The 15,713-nt window shown below is 37.0% G+C and overlaps 1 protein-coding gene across 1 annotated transcript; it reads right to left on the bottom strand.

Moving 5' to 3' along the window:
- Positions 1 to 769: 769 nt before the first annotated feature.
- LOC143925333 (olfactory receptor 6C1-like) lies at positions 770 to 1,729 on the bottom strand. Its single transcript, XM_077449910.1, has one exon. It carries the CDS (start codon positions 1,727 to 1,729, stop codon positions 770 to 772), a length of 960 nt encoding a protein of 319 aa, XP_077306036.1.
- Positions 1,730 to 15,713: the final 13,984 nt, after the last annotated feature.

The raw sequence follows: 15,713 nt of genomic DNA, 5'->3' as shown, positions 1-15,713 counted from the left end.
CCCTTTTCTAGTCCCGTCATACGTGCTGTACGTAATCGCATTAGAAATCGCCAGACTTTTGGAGCGTCCTTGTGTGGCCAAGTCCGTTCGTTATAAAGTCCGCTGGATTGTTTGCCAGACAAAACAATTCGATCGTGTGTACGCAGCATCGGTCTCTAAAGGATCCTAATCCATCACCAACTGCTGGGAGTGCCAGATGGGAATGGCGCTCAGCTCGGCTCCAAACATCAGCATGTAATGAAGAAACAGAAAATCACTCAAGCCGCACATTACTGCAAATCTGCTATAGAGGAGTATGTGGCAGTTTCAGCCTGGGTTCTGGCCAGGCCCCCAGTGTGTTTTGGTATGCCCCCCCCCCTCAGAGCTTAATCATGGGGGAAATAAATCACGATCACCCCGACCAGGGGTGGGACAAAACATGTTGGGGTCATGGCCTGGCCAAAACCTGGGCTGAGACTGCCACATACTCCTCTATAGCAGATTTGTTGTGGCTTGAGGGATTTATTCTTCATTACAGACTTTTTTGTATTATTAATGAGTTCCTTTGAAGGTCTGGCACCAGAATGAAACACAGACCCAGGTATTCTGCCACCAAATGCATAACACAATCCTTTGTTGAGGATTGACTTGGTTAACGGGTTAATGCACTATGCACAGTTGAGTTTTGCATTAATGTATAAAAATAATTGAAAGATATGAGATCATCACTAAATGTAAATAAGGTTTGGCTACTCTGTTTAACTTACCTTTAAATGGACTAACGTTTTTTTTAGGTTTTGGTTATGGAGGACAAGGTTTGTCTTATAGCTGCATTGATCTCTTGGTTTCTCAGGGTGTAAATAAAAGGGTTCACTAGCGGGGTGATCACTATATAAAGAAGTGATACAATTTTGTTCATGATCACAAAATGACCAGATGGAACCACATAGACCAAAATCATGGTGACATAGTACGTAGAGACAACACCCAGGTGGGAGCTACAGGTGGAGAAGGCTTTCTCTTTACCCTTGGATGATGAGATCCTGGTGATGGCTCTGATGATAAACCCATAGGTAGATATGATCAAAAGGAGAGGGAACATAGAAGCTGCAGATGCGCAGGAAGACACAACCATTTCAACGCTGGAAGTGTCAGAACAAGACATCTTCATTACTGGAATGAGGTCACAATAAAAATGATCAATAATATTGTCTCCGCAAAAATTCAAACTTGTCACTAAACTAAAACCAATGGATATGATTAGAGTCGACATAGCCCAGCAGGTAAGGATCAGACAAATACACAGCCTGGGACCCATAATCATTGTGTAATGAAGAGGTTTGCAGATGGCCAGAAATCTATCATAGGACATTGCTGAGAGGAGGAAACTTTCCGTAACTAGAAACACACCGAATAGGAAAAACTGTATGAAGCAGCCAATAAGAGAAAAGTAAGTGCCGTTTCTAAGTAAGATGTGGAGCATGGGGGGAACAATGGTGGTGGTGACCAAGATCTCAGACAGTGACAGATTGGAGAGGAGCACATACATAGGAGAACCAGAAAGTTTAGAGAAGGAAACCAACAAGATGATCAAAAAATTACAAGAAAAAGTCAGGGAGTAGGTGACCATGAAGAGGCAGAAGAGGACAAGTCTGTAGCTTTGGTGGATCGTCAACCCAACAATAAAGACATTATAAGTTGATGACTTGTTTTGTACTTCCAGAAATTGTTGGGGAATAGATTCTTCCATGTCTTCAAAAGAAACACATTTTAAGCAAATTGATATAAATTGGAACTTCAGTCAACAAATTAAGTCCTGGTAGATCACTTCACGGTGGCCCCCTTTTGAAAATATAATGTAAAAGAATAGCAATCAGTGCCTATGCTGTTTATCCACCTCAAGTCCGGCACTTCCACTCCCTTCCAGTCCAGACCAATTTTCAGCTTTCAGAGCTGTCACACTTTGAAGCCTTGTACACACGGTCGGAGAATCCGTCGGAATGTGTCTTATCGGACCGTGCCGTCGGATAATCCGACTGTGTGTGGTATGCATCGGACTGATTCCGTCCGAATCTCCGTCGGAGCCAATTTTCCAACATGTTGGAAATATTTTCCGACCAACTGGTTCGATCGGACATACTCCGATCATGTGTAGAGAATTTTGATCGGACCAAGTGCCACGCAGGCTCAGATCAAATTCCTACATCAAAGCTATTGGCTACTAGCCTGAACGTAGTCCCATTGTAACGAAATTACGTCATCACTTTCTGAATGATCGGATTTTTCGACAACTTAGTCCGACCGTGTGTATGCAACAGTTTCGGACAAGATCCGACGGACAAAATCAGACGGACAAAATCCGACGGATTTGGTTGGCAGAGTATTACTCAGTCATACAACACTGCACCCAAATACAATTTTTAACATTGTTGAGAGTGATAGAGCTTTCTTTTGGTGGTATTTAATCACCATTGTTTTTTTTTGTTTTTTTTTGCTATATAAATGAAAAAATACTAAAAATCCGCCACTGCGATCAACTTTTATCAAACGCCAAACTTCTCACAGGAGAAAATAGTACGGGGTTATGATAGCTTCCTGCTGCCATAACCCTTGTATTAAATGTCAAAGTAATGACGTATATATGTTTAATATACTGTGGGTGTTCAGCAACTAAATGACCAGCAACGCCCCCGTAGGTCATTGTGATTTCTGTGGTTATAACAGGATGATGCCCGCATCACCCCAGTACCATTTTTTAGAGCTAGCCATTGGCTCTCTTGTAATAGCAATAGCTAACTAGGCACTCGATTGCTATTACTAACAGCGGGAAGGGACGCCCCACCTCCCGCCACCTTCTGCGACTTGTTGGGGCTCTCCCTTCCCACCGGGAGACCCCAGCGACCAGCGAGTGTGTCCACCTGCTGGCCAGACAGCCAAGTAAAGCCAGGATCATCTTTGACCAGCTTCATGATAGTAACCCAGAAGCAATCGCATTACTTCGGGTTTACCTGGACGTCAACTGAGCAATTTTTTTTAACCAGTTGAGATCCGCGCTATAGCCAAACGATGGCTACAGCGCGGACCTCCTTTGCCGGGACGACGTCTATTGATGTCGTCCCATGCACGAGAGGCCTGCGCGCCCCCTGAGGCGCGCTCTGTGATCGACGAGTCTATGAGACTCGCCTGATCACGGATCCGAGCAAGGGGTCGATCCCGACCCCTTACCACATGATCAGCTGTCAGCCAATGACAGCTGATCATGTGATACAACGGAGCCGGTACTCGGCTATTATTCCTCCTCGCGCTGACAGCGCGAGGAGAAAAAAAAAGAGCTGATCACCGGCGGCCGTGATCGGGACATCAGTCCCGATCACTGGCGGCCGTGATCGGGACATCAGTCCCGATCACGGCCAGCCCTGCCAGTGCCCACCTTCCCCCTGCCAGTGCCACCTCATGAATAAATAAGTGCCCCCTGTCAGTGCCACCCAGCAGTGCCCTAGACCTCCTGTGTAAGGTGGTAACACGTAAAGGCTTTTAAAGCGTCACCTCTGGACAGTAACATTTATGATGTGTGTTGCCGTTGCACGGGTCACAATTTTAAAGCGTGACATGCTTGGTATCTATTTACTCGGTGTAAAACATCATCTTTTATATTTTACAAAAAATTGAGTTATGTGTTGTGTTGTGTTTTTATTTTTTTTTTTGCATTAAAATTCTAAAAAGTGTTTTTTTTCCCCAAAAAATTGCGTCGTGACGTTGTGCAAAAAAATTACACACAAAATTACATCAACCACCAATTTATTCTATAGGGCCTTTGCTTTAAAAGGCATATAATATTTGGGGGTTATAACTGTTTTTTTTTTTTTGCAAAAAAAAATACAGATTTTTACATGTAAACAAAAATGTAAAAAAAAAAATATATATATATATATATATATATATATATATATATTATATTTTTTATTATTTTTGGATACTATTATCTATGCATCTAAATACTGTAACTGATCTGTTATTTAGTCATAATTTCTGTCATTTGTCTTGATAAAAATTTTAACTTTAATAAAAACTATTGATTAAAAAAAAAAAAAAGGCCTAGAGCTCAAGTGGATACAAAGCAACATGGTCAATTTTGTATCCATTCTGTTTCATTGAGCTGAAAATTAAAGGGATGAACTTTGAATTGCAGATGATATCAGTTAAAGCAACCTGACAAGTAAAAAAAAAAAAAGTATTTAATAAATGTTTTCTCTGTTTGACCCTTTATTAAGCTTTATTTTACTCTAATCAGCCCTAATTAACTCATTCACCTTCTCCATTCAACTATTATTTTCCTGATGATTTATTTTTTTGTTATATTTTATTAACCATTATTATGTTAATATTTTTACAGATGTAACACATAGTTATACAAATTTACATGTAAAAAAATAAACACACACTTTTATGTTTTTTTTTTAATGTTCTTTTATAAACAATTTTATTTGTAAATAACTTTTGTACCAGAATCATAATTTTAGTCTCACCTTGTACTTTTTATGAGCGGTAACACTATTTATAACACTATTTATTTTTGAATTAACAATGCTAAAAAAAAATGTGTTTAGTTTTGTTTAGTTGATTAAAAATAAAGAAAAATCATAAGAGAATATCATTAAAATATATATATATATATATTATATATTATTATTATATATTATTATATTATTTTATTCTTTTAAGGCCTTATTTGTCTTTAAAAAAAAAAAAAACAATATCTGTGTTATTTTGTAATTGTAAATAATGTCAAAGTAATTGGAGAGTAAACAAGTCCAAAATTGCTCTGCTCCATAGGGGGTGAACAGATGTGAGAGGAAAAGTGGTTAAAATGTATTTATTAGTTACCTTTTTATGCTTTCAGAGATCTCAGCTCCGTCATACTAGGTACTTACAGTAGGATTCTCGTTATTGAAACAATTGTGAGTGAAGAATGTGCGTCTCTTTTTACCGCAAATTATAATCTTCATTTCCATAGCACAGGTCTGAGGGGGTTAATATACATGCAAGGTGTGTGGGAAAAAGTATGTAATTGATCCCTATGGAGCAGAAATGCCCCGTGTGTATTCTACAGCTTGTGGTCCCTTTGGTAAACAAGGCCTTATAATTACTAGAAAGATATTAATTAGATATTAATTAGACAAACATATTAAACATAAACATAACAAAAATATTGCTCGGGGAAATAAATAAGTAAGAAAATAGAATATATGTGGCACGTGGTGTATGATGATAGTAACCCCAGACTGACCATAGCCTGATACTCACACCACATACCCGTCCACAACTGTACACTGGAAGCTGTATTTTATACTCCATGATGTGTTTTTTTTTTAGCTTCAACAAGAGTACTTTGGAGTAATTATACCTGTACATATTCATGGAATTGTTATATTGTTTTCCTTTCCTTTACTGTCTTCATTTTAGCTCTGATGAAGGGAGAGTGGTTAGCCTTGTGGTATTGGTGCAGAAAAAAATCTTCTCTTTTTTTCTATCCAAAATTCTATCATACTTCATATATTGGGATGTATATATGTAAATATGTATATAAATATATATTTAAAAAAAAAAAAAAAAAAATATATATATATATATATATATATATATATATATATATATATATATATATATATATATATATATATAATATATTATCTATATCTACATATTAATATAAACATATATGGATATATATATATATATATATATATATATATATATATATATATATATATATATATATATATATATATATATATATATTTAATATCAACAACACAACCATTGGTCCCTCCACACATGCCAGGGTCCTGGGTGTAATCCTTGACTCTGACCTCTCCTTCAGCCCCCATATCCAATCACTGGCTAAATCCTGCCGCCTTCACCTCCGCAACATCTCCAGAATTCCCCCCTTCCTGACTAATGACACCACAAAGCAACTCGTTCTCTCCTTGATTATTTCCCGCCTTGACTACTGCAACTCTCTCCTTAATGGCCGACCCTTACGCAGGCTCCTCCCCCCTTCAGTCTATTATGAATGCTGCTGCTAGACTAATACACCTCACTAACCGTTCCGTGACTGCTGCCCCTCTCTGCCAATCCCTTCACTGGCTTCCCCTCCCCCACTGTGTAAAATTAAAAATGCTAACCACAACATACAAAGCCATCCACAACCTCGCCCCCCATCTACATCACCAACCTCATCTGCAGATATCGCCAAAATCGCCCCCCTCCGCTCCTCCCAGGACCTCCTGCTCTCTAGGCTCCCTTGTTACCTCCTCTCATGCTCACCTTCAGGAATTCTCCAGAGCCTCTCCCATCTTCTGGAACTCCCTGCCCCAGTCTGTTCAAACAGACCCTACCCTGTCCACCTTTAAAGCGGGAGTTCCGGGTTTTTTTTTTTTTTTTAAAGCCAGCAGCTACAAATACTGCAGCTGCTGACTTTTAAAATAAGGACACTTACCCGCCCAGCGCACCCGCGATGTCGGCACCCAAAGTCAATCTCTCGATCGGCTCTCGGGTGCTGCCGCCGTCATCTTGGGTATGGGAATCAGGAAGTGGAGCCTTGCGGCTTCATTTCCCAGTTCCCTACTGCGCATGCGCGAGTCGCGCTGCGCAATAAGGATGGCCCCCGCTGTCTCTGGGATCCGTGTGTTTCCCAGCAGACAGCGCGGGACCTTCGGAAAGGGGCGTAGATGCTGCAGATATCTATGCCTGAAGTGAGTGCAGATACCTATACTGTACAGGTATCTGCACCCCCCTCCCCCCTGAAAGGTGCCAATTGTGGCGCCGGAGAGGGGGAGGGTTCCAATGAGCGGAAGCTCCACTTTAGGGTGGAGCTCCGCTTTAAGAGTTCCCTGAAAACTCATTTATTCAGGGAAGCCGATCCCACACCCACCTAACTGTGACCGAGTCACCAACATCAAATCATTCTCTGCAGCTATTACCTTTTGTACCACCACCCCCTCCCTTTAGAATGTAAGCTCTACGAGCCGGGCCCTCCTGTACCTTTTGTATTGTACTGTAATTGTGTTGTCCCCCCTATGCATTGTAAAGCGCTGCGTAAACTGTTGGCGCTATATAAATCGTGAATAATAATAATATATAATATATATATATGTAAATATGTATATATATATATATATATATATATATATATACATATTTACATATATATATATATATATATATATATATATATATATATATATATATATATATTATTATTATTATATATATATATATATTTGTAAAAATAAATATAAAGATTGCTTCAGCAAGTTTTGTGACCTAGTCGCTTCTTCAGGGGCTTTAATAAACAATCTATTTAAATAAGAACAAGGGGAAAAAAGCTGGGGGACATGGGGGACAAGGGGACTTTATATGAAATACAACACTCAGGGTTGGCTGAGACGTTAATTATAGTATAAATAATGTTCTGAGGTGACAATAATGGGCATAAAGCAATAATTCATTGAATATTTAATTGAAATCAATAGGTAAGATATACAATAAGAAATAATTGATACAAATACAATATATTAATATTCCTAGACTTATATCCACTCATCAGGAGCAGCTGGTTGGGAATATCTACAATGAATTATATGCAAAAAGTTAATGATGGTTTAAAATCAATTGATACAGGAAAGAGAGGGAGCAACACCTATGATCCTAGCCCTCTTCCCCTTGTGCATTTATAGATTAGGGATGGAGACCTTTGTATGGGATGTCTGTTAAAAGTAAGTGTAGAGTAGTAAAATGTAATGTAATGTAAACGTAGTGTAAAGTACAAGAAGCTCTACATACTCACTCACAGGGGCGTTTCTTATTGAATAGCAAAGTCTTTGTGTTATATGTGAATCAGTAACCCTTCTCCAAAGGGTGTGTAGCGGAGATATGTAATTTTCATCCAAGGCATTTCAAACGTACTTTCAGGAGTAGAAATTGAAGAATCCTTCGTCCGTTCAATAGTTGGTTTATTTTTCAGAAAGACAAGCAAAGACAAGATTGACATCTGGTAACATATGGCATGGTGATGGCCTCAGAAGGAGGAATGGGTCTTCTGATCTACATTCTCCAAAGTGTGGAATCCTTTCTCCTCCCACCAATCCTCCTTTTCCTATAACCCTTCTCCATTCTTATACTGTTCAAGATGTTATGTCAGCATATTCTAATAACACCCACATTTGCATATATACCCAATATGGTTCAGTCTATAGATAAGTAACATAACTCCACCCATTGTCCTGACTAGTAACTCAAAATATAAATACCTACTCAGCAAATCCCCTCCTCCCTATATGATCTGCTGTTGTGTGACCTTCAGAAACCATCACTTACCACTGAACATATAACTTACATATATTTTCAGAAACCCTTATCACTTTAAAATATTAATTACCTCAAAAACTTCTAACATATTCCCCCTCAATGCACTATAATCAACAAATAATAAGTGCATTCATCTTAAATAATAAATGTTTCTGATTCTCTTTTTTTCCAATACAAACAGTACAATAAACATTAATACAATACACATTAATACATTTTAGTGAGTCAGAATTTGTACATAAACATTTTCAAAAATTCTGAGATGTTTCTATGAAAAATATTTAAATATTTCATTACATTGAGAAAGTATAAACTATTATATTTAATTTTAATTAATTCTCCATCTAAATCATGTAATATTAAATATTTTCTTCTTTCAACTTTATAAATGTATTTAACTTCTTGTGAAACTCTTATAACTTTAACCATATCATATAAATATTTTATGGATAATCTATGATCTTACTTTAAAAATTATCTTCTTTTCAAGTATATTGTTCCATTATATGACACATTCTCTTTGTGTATTCTTATCTGTGAAACCACTGACCTACTGACCTTTAGTCAAACTCTGAACATAGAGAACAACTAGCATTAAAATGACATTCACACAACTTAAATATTACCTAAATCACTCACACTTCATTTATGGCGCCCTTTCATACACATTTTGAATCAATTGCTCCAGATGTACTATAGCAAATCACTGGATCAGATAAACCAGAAGTAATTTTCCGACTAAAAATACTTGTCATAATTTTTCACCCTTTTTTTTTTTTTTATATTTCTTCCTTAATCCCCCTGACGGTATTCCCGAGTCTGACTCGGGGTGGATTTTTTATACCAAAAGCGGTATCCCCGAGTCAGACTCGGGACAGCGTCGCTGGATCCAGAAGGAGGTTTCCTTACCTTCTCCTTCGAATCCAGCGATGTCTCCCCGCTGTACGAGCGAGCCGTGTCTCGCTCGATCTATCACATCGGCGATCTCCGTGCCCTGCGAGCGTTGCGACGCACGGGCACGGAGATCGGCGCCAAATTCAAAAAGTGAAATAAACAGTATACATACAGTATAATGTAATCTTACAGATTACATTGCTGTATGTAAATATTTCACATCCCCTTTGTCCCTAGTGCTCTGCCCAGTGTCCTGCATGCAGTTTTATATAATAAAAACTGTTCTTTATGCCTGGAAACTGGAGATTGTCCATAGCAACCAAAACTGTCACTGTACATCAAAAATGATTTTAGACCAGCTAGAAAACAGCGATAATAAATTAGAATGACTCGCAGAATTGAGCGATAGCGATTTGTGGGGAGATCCGTCATCAAATACTGAAAAGTAATGACAGTGACAATTCTGCAACTCAGCAAATTTCAGTGTTTTTGATTAGATTACATTATTGAATAATTTTTATTATTGTTATATTATTATTTGGTACAATTATTTATAATTATTTATTATATTATAATTTATGATTTAATTTTTCAAACTTTATCATACCCGGGATGTCTGCTAGACTCTGGTTTGGACAGATTTAAGAGAGTTATTCCTAAGAATTGCAGGACTACAATATAAAACGCCAAATTTTCATGCAAAATAATGGTACCGCTTTTAGCACCTAAAATCCGAAATAATGGTACCGCCAGGGAGGTTAATCAATTTATAAAATTGTTTCATTCTAACCCTAATACAGATTTGAAACAAAATACATAAAAACTTTCCCATTAGTTGATTGTCATATTTTATATATTCTATCTATCATTCTATTTATTTTTCTATTTATTTATCCATCTATCCATGACCAGCAAGCAACTTTTTTTTTTTTTTTTTTTTTTTTTTTTTTTTAAACATTCCAAAATTATTTAAATTCAACAATAACTTTGTTTAGACACATTGAAATCCGTTTCTTCATATACTCTAATTATACCTATTTGTCTTTTTTATTATCTTATTACTATCATCATTATTCATAATTCATAAAAAAATTCTTGTGAGAATCACATCCTAACTCCCCCTCACATAATGATCGACCGATCAATATGTCGCTTTTGATGCAAATTCACCAAAAAAATGATAGTCCTTGATAACATAATCAAAAAATAATAATTTTTGAAAAAACAGGAAATATTAACAAATAGAAATTTAGTTGTGCTTGATTGCATTGTCATGGAAGAATTTAAAAAAACTAAATAAAAAAATAGTTTTCTTTAAATTTAGAAACAAAAGACATATCTATAAAAGAAAATGAAAACAAGTATCAAATTCTTTTAAAAATTATGTTTTCCTAAATAATTTTCATTAATCAATTTAAACCATTTTAAAATGATAATCCTTTCTGTGTTTATGTTTAGGGTTTAGGGTTAGGGTTAGGGTTAGGGGTTAGGGGTTAGGGTTAGGGTTAGGGTCAGGGTCAGGGTCAGGGTTAGGGTTTCCCCTAGAAGAACAAGGTTAGGACTCAGGGATTAGAATAGGGACCTCCCCCAAAGGTCAAAGGTCAGGAGGCGTGTCCCCAGAGGTCAAAGGTCAAGTGTAGGGCTGACCCACCCCCAGCAAAGTGTTCCGCCTACCCCAACTAAGTCGGGGCATGAACAAGTCGGGGCTTGAACAATTATTTTTATTTTTACCAATACTTTTGAAACAAAAGACTATAATCCCAATGTACCTTAAAAATAACAAAATAATCTTCCCAACTGATATCCCAGTTGACATCCTTGGTACCATAATGTTAGCTACTGGAATAAATTACTAAACATACTCATTAGAAGTAGAAATCGCATACAAGACATCATTTCTTTTTAAATTTAGCAAAGGCCTAGCTATGTTTTGTGAACAAACTTCTGAAATACCTATACTTTTTGTTTGCAAAATTTGCATCCATACTACTTTCTATACAACAGATTATATAAAAAACGAAATATGCTAATCTCAAAAGACTGTCATTAACTCAAAAAGTTAACAAACCCTATGTTTAGAAAAAAAATAAGTTTTTAAACTATAGCAGGTAAATAAATCACCCAATATTTACCTTTATCATCTTAACCAATACTATTCATACGTTCTACAATACCTGAGTACTTAAGATGATAAGAAACAAAAACTTTACTAAACCTAAAATAGCATACATGTCCTTCACTACCTGTCCTATAAAATTTTAAATCATTAACTGATTCCATGGTTTGGAATCCAACCCCAATGGAATATGACATAAATTCACAACAACTTCGTTTTTATAAAAAATATTATTTTTTCTAGAATTACCTCAATTAATTTATCAAAAAGAAACATTAACTAAAAAAACAATATCCTTGTAATCCTCCTGTAGCAAGTGAAAAAACGAATATAATCAATCTATATAGACTTGCCAAATCCCTCAATACTTTGTAGTATCAGGTTAGGCCTCTTTCACTTTAGATAATTCTATAAACAAATAAAACAATTTTCAGAAGTTTGATGACAAAGTGTTCTAAAATGAGTAGTTCAGAATTTTTATAAGCTAAAACAAAAAATCAATCAATCAGGTACCTGGATATGCAAAAAGAAATATTTTTCATTTAACCACTTTCAGACCGGACCAATTTGCTGGTCAAAGACCAGACCACTTTTTGCGATTCGGCACTGCGTCGCTTTAACTGACAATTGCGCGGTCGTGCGACGTGGCTCCCAAACAAAATTGACGTCCTTTTTTTCCCACAAATAGAGCTTTCTTTTGGTGGTATTTGATCACCCCTGCGGTTTTTATTTTTTGCGCTTTAAACAAAAATAGAGCGACAATTTTGAAAAAAACGCATTATTTTTTACTTTTTGTTATAATAAATATCCCCCAAAAATATATAAAAAAAACATTTTTTTCCCTCAATTTAGGCCGATACGTATTCTTCTACATATTTTTGGTAAAAAAAATCGCAATAAGCGATTATTTATTGGTTTGCGCAAAAGTTATAGCGTTTACAAAATAGGGATAGTTTTATAGCATTTTTATTAATAATTTTTTATTATTTTTTTTTTTACTAGTAATGGCGGCGATCTGCGATTTTTATTGTGACTGCGACATTGTTGGGGACCCATCGGACATTTTTGACACATTTTTGGGACCATTGTCATTTATACACTAATCACTGCTATATAAATGCAGTGATTCCTGTGTAAATGACACTGGCAGTGAAAGGGTTAACCAGTGGGTGGCAGTGTAGGGGTTAAGTGTTCCTAGGGGTGTGTTACTAACTGTGGGGGGGTTGGGCTTTCATTTAGTGTACACTGATCTCTGCTCCAATCACATGGAGCAGAGATCAGCGTCACTAGTTACTAGGCAGAATGGGAAAATGTTGCTTATACAGCATTTCCTCCATTCGGCCGCTCCGTGAGACGATCGCGGGGATGCCCGCGGCGATCGAGTCCGCGGGTCCTGCGACCGGACTCACGGGGGTCCCGACCAGCGCGGGAGCGCGCCGGCGGCGGCGCGCTCCCGATGGCACGGCGGCAACGAATATTGGACGTACATGTACGCCAATATGCCTGCCCGTGCCATGCTGTCGACGTACATCGTCGTGCGCTGGTCGGGAAGTGGTTAAAAATAACTCTATCCATTATTGTTGGAATACAATTATTTTTACAATAAATTTTCTCCTTTATCAGTCTGTACTGATTCTAACTAAGACAATGTCATAGTCCCCCTCTTTATCCTGTGACTAATATCAAATCTTCTAAAAGAATAATCTTACCAGATTACTGTTTTTTCTCTACACTGACAATTTATTTTAATTTTGTAAAAGAACATTAATTTAGGTTGGGCTTTCCTAAATATTCTGTTTCTGAAAGAAATTTGATCATGTTGAAGTTTCTTTTCAGAACCCAGCATTCCCCTCATACAGTATGATTGAATGAACCACACCTGCTCTGTCACTGACTGCAAAACCAACACGTCAGTCTTAAATTCAGCTTTCAATGCGTCCACTAAAAGTTGAAAAAGTGACATTCTCATGATTAATTTACACAACTGTGGCTTTGTCCCTCACACTACAACTGATCTTTTTAACATCCAATTGCCATTAGACAAAGCTGTGTGTATTGACACCTCCTGTTTTCCTTGAAATAACACCTTTAGTGTAACATAAGATGTTTTTCAAAACAAACGGTGCTAAACCCACAATGTCTCAGATCTGTAGCATTAGACAATGCACCCCTAACACATTTATTTATAAATACCAATGAAATTGTCTCATCATACACATACACTTAAATGTAAAATGACTGAGAGAGATTTCTATAATTTACCAAAAATACTAAATTTATAAGGGCTTTCTTCAGATCTTCAAATGTTTGTATATAAGTTATCTTTTGTTATTAAAAATATATTTGCCCTACATTAAGCCTATATAAGTCATTAAAATTTACTCAGACAGATACTTTGTCTGCAAAAATCTCAATGAACTCTCGAAAAAATTATTAAAGCCCAAAAAAATCTTATTTTTCAAAACAATTACTTTTTAGTAAGTAATGATACCTTTTTAAATATATATTTTCCTCATCAGTGAATCCTCTTCCAAATATCTGGAAAATTTAACACAAAAATATATTGTGCTTTGATCCATAAAAGTGAAAAAATGTCATGGCATGTCTGACCAGTCTGTAACTTGATCTGCATCTCTCTGTTGGTAACACACTCCTCACATGTCACATACTCTTCAGAGAATGATCTGTTACTGACAGTCTTGGCTACCATGCTTTGTACAATTCGGTAACAATCTTGTTTCTCGTTTTTAAAATGTTTAACCTTTTTAACATATAAAAAGGGAAAACACTGCGCTATAGTTTGTGAAAAAATGGCCACAGCGGCCACAACAGCAGCCAACACCAAAAACAAACAAAGTTCAACAGATAAAATAATAAAAATAGTGTAGCGCTTCAATGATAAGTGTAATCAATACAAATTCTGTGAAGATAATAATAGCAAAACAGAAATCACACAGAATGCCTGGAAATCAAAGTCCAACATGAAACAATCATTCAACTGTGTTGATGGTGTAGAAGTGACCAAACCGTCACATAGAAGGACAATGATGTACTAGACGAATGTGTTCATGCGGGTAAGCTTGATTGTAAACATCAAAATAAAAAGTGGATAAATACTTCTTACCGGAACGGTTGGACTCACACAGTCATATGACGGTTGAGTCTAGTAGACTTGGGGTCACACTCTGGGACCAAAAGACTGTAAGGAGAGAGGTCAGTTGGGCTGGTGGAGAAGCTCCAGACGGTTGTAGGCTTAAAGGTGGATCCTTTCAGATGAAACATCAAAGGTCAAGATGATCAAGCCCAGACGCAGCCAGTTGTACCAATAATCCTGCCTCCCCCGGATGGGGAGGGGGGTGTTTGTAAAATATTACACCAAAGAAATGGAGAGGAGAAAAAAGAGAAAAAGGCTCCACATGGTGCGGGTCAAACAATGTAAAAAAGTTGATTTATTAAAGTCAAAAAGGTAATAAATGACTTAGTGATCACATAAAAAATAAAATGAACTAAAAGCAATATGGGGTGCCAACAGCTTGCCCGACGCGTTTCGACATATGTGTCTTCAACTGGGGCATGTCCCATGCCCCAGTTGAAGACACATATGTCGAAACGCGTCGGGCAAGCTGTTGGCACCCCATATTGCTTTTAGTTCATTTTATTTTTATTTAGTTCATTTTATTTTTTATGTGATCACTAAGTCATTTATTACCTTTTTGACTTTAATAAATCAACTTTTTTACATTGTTTGACCCGCACCATGTGGAGCCTTTTTCTCTTTTTTCTCCTCTCCATTTCTTTGGTGTAATATTTTACAAACACCCCCCTCCCCATCCGGGGGAGGCAGGATTATTGGTACAACTGGCTGCGTCTGGGCTTGATCATCTTGACCTTTGATGTTTCATCTGAAAGGATCCACCTTTAAGCCTACAACCGTCTGGAGCTTCTCCACCAGCCCAACTGACCTCTCTCCTTACAGTCTTTTGGTCCCAGAGTGTGACCCCAAGTCTACTAGACTCAACCGTCATATGACTGTGTGAGTCCAACCGTTCCGGTAAGAAGTATTTATCCACTTTTTATTTTGATGTTTACAATCAAGCTTACCCGCATGAACACATTCGTCTAGTACATCATTGTCCTTCTATGTGACGGTTTGGTCACTTCTACGCCATCAACACAGTTGAATGATTGTTTCATGTTGGACTTTGATTTCCAGGCATTCTGTGTGATTTCTGTTTTGCTATTATTATCTTCACAGAATTTGTATTGATTACACTTATCATTGAAGCGCTACACTATTTTTATTATTTTAACCTTTTTAACACTTTTTAAACATATTTTGTTTGTACATCTACGA

Source organism: Lithobates pipiens, unplaced genomic scaffold, assembly GCF_037356315.1.
Source record: "Lithobates pipiens isolate NorthernLeopardFrog02 unplaced genomic scaffold, aLitPip1_a1.2 Scaffold_22, whole genome shotgun sequence".
Classification (NCBI taxonomy): domain Eukaryota; kingdom Metazoa; phylum Chordata; class Amphibia; order Anura; family Ranidae; genus Lithobates; species Lithobates pipiens.
This window is presented reverse-complemented; position numbering and strand designations above follow the sequence as displayed.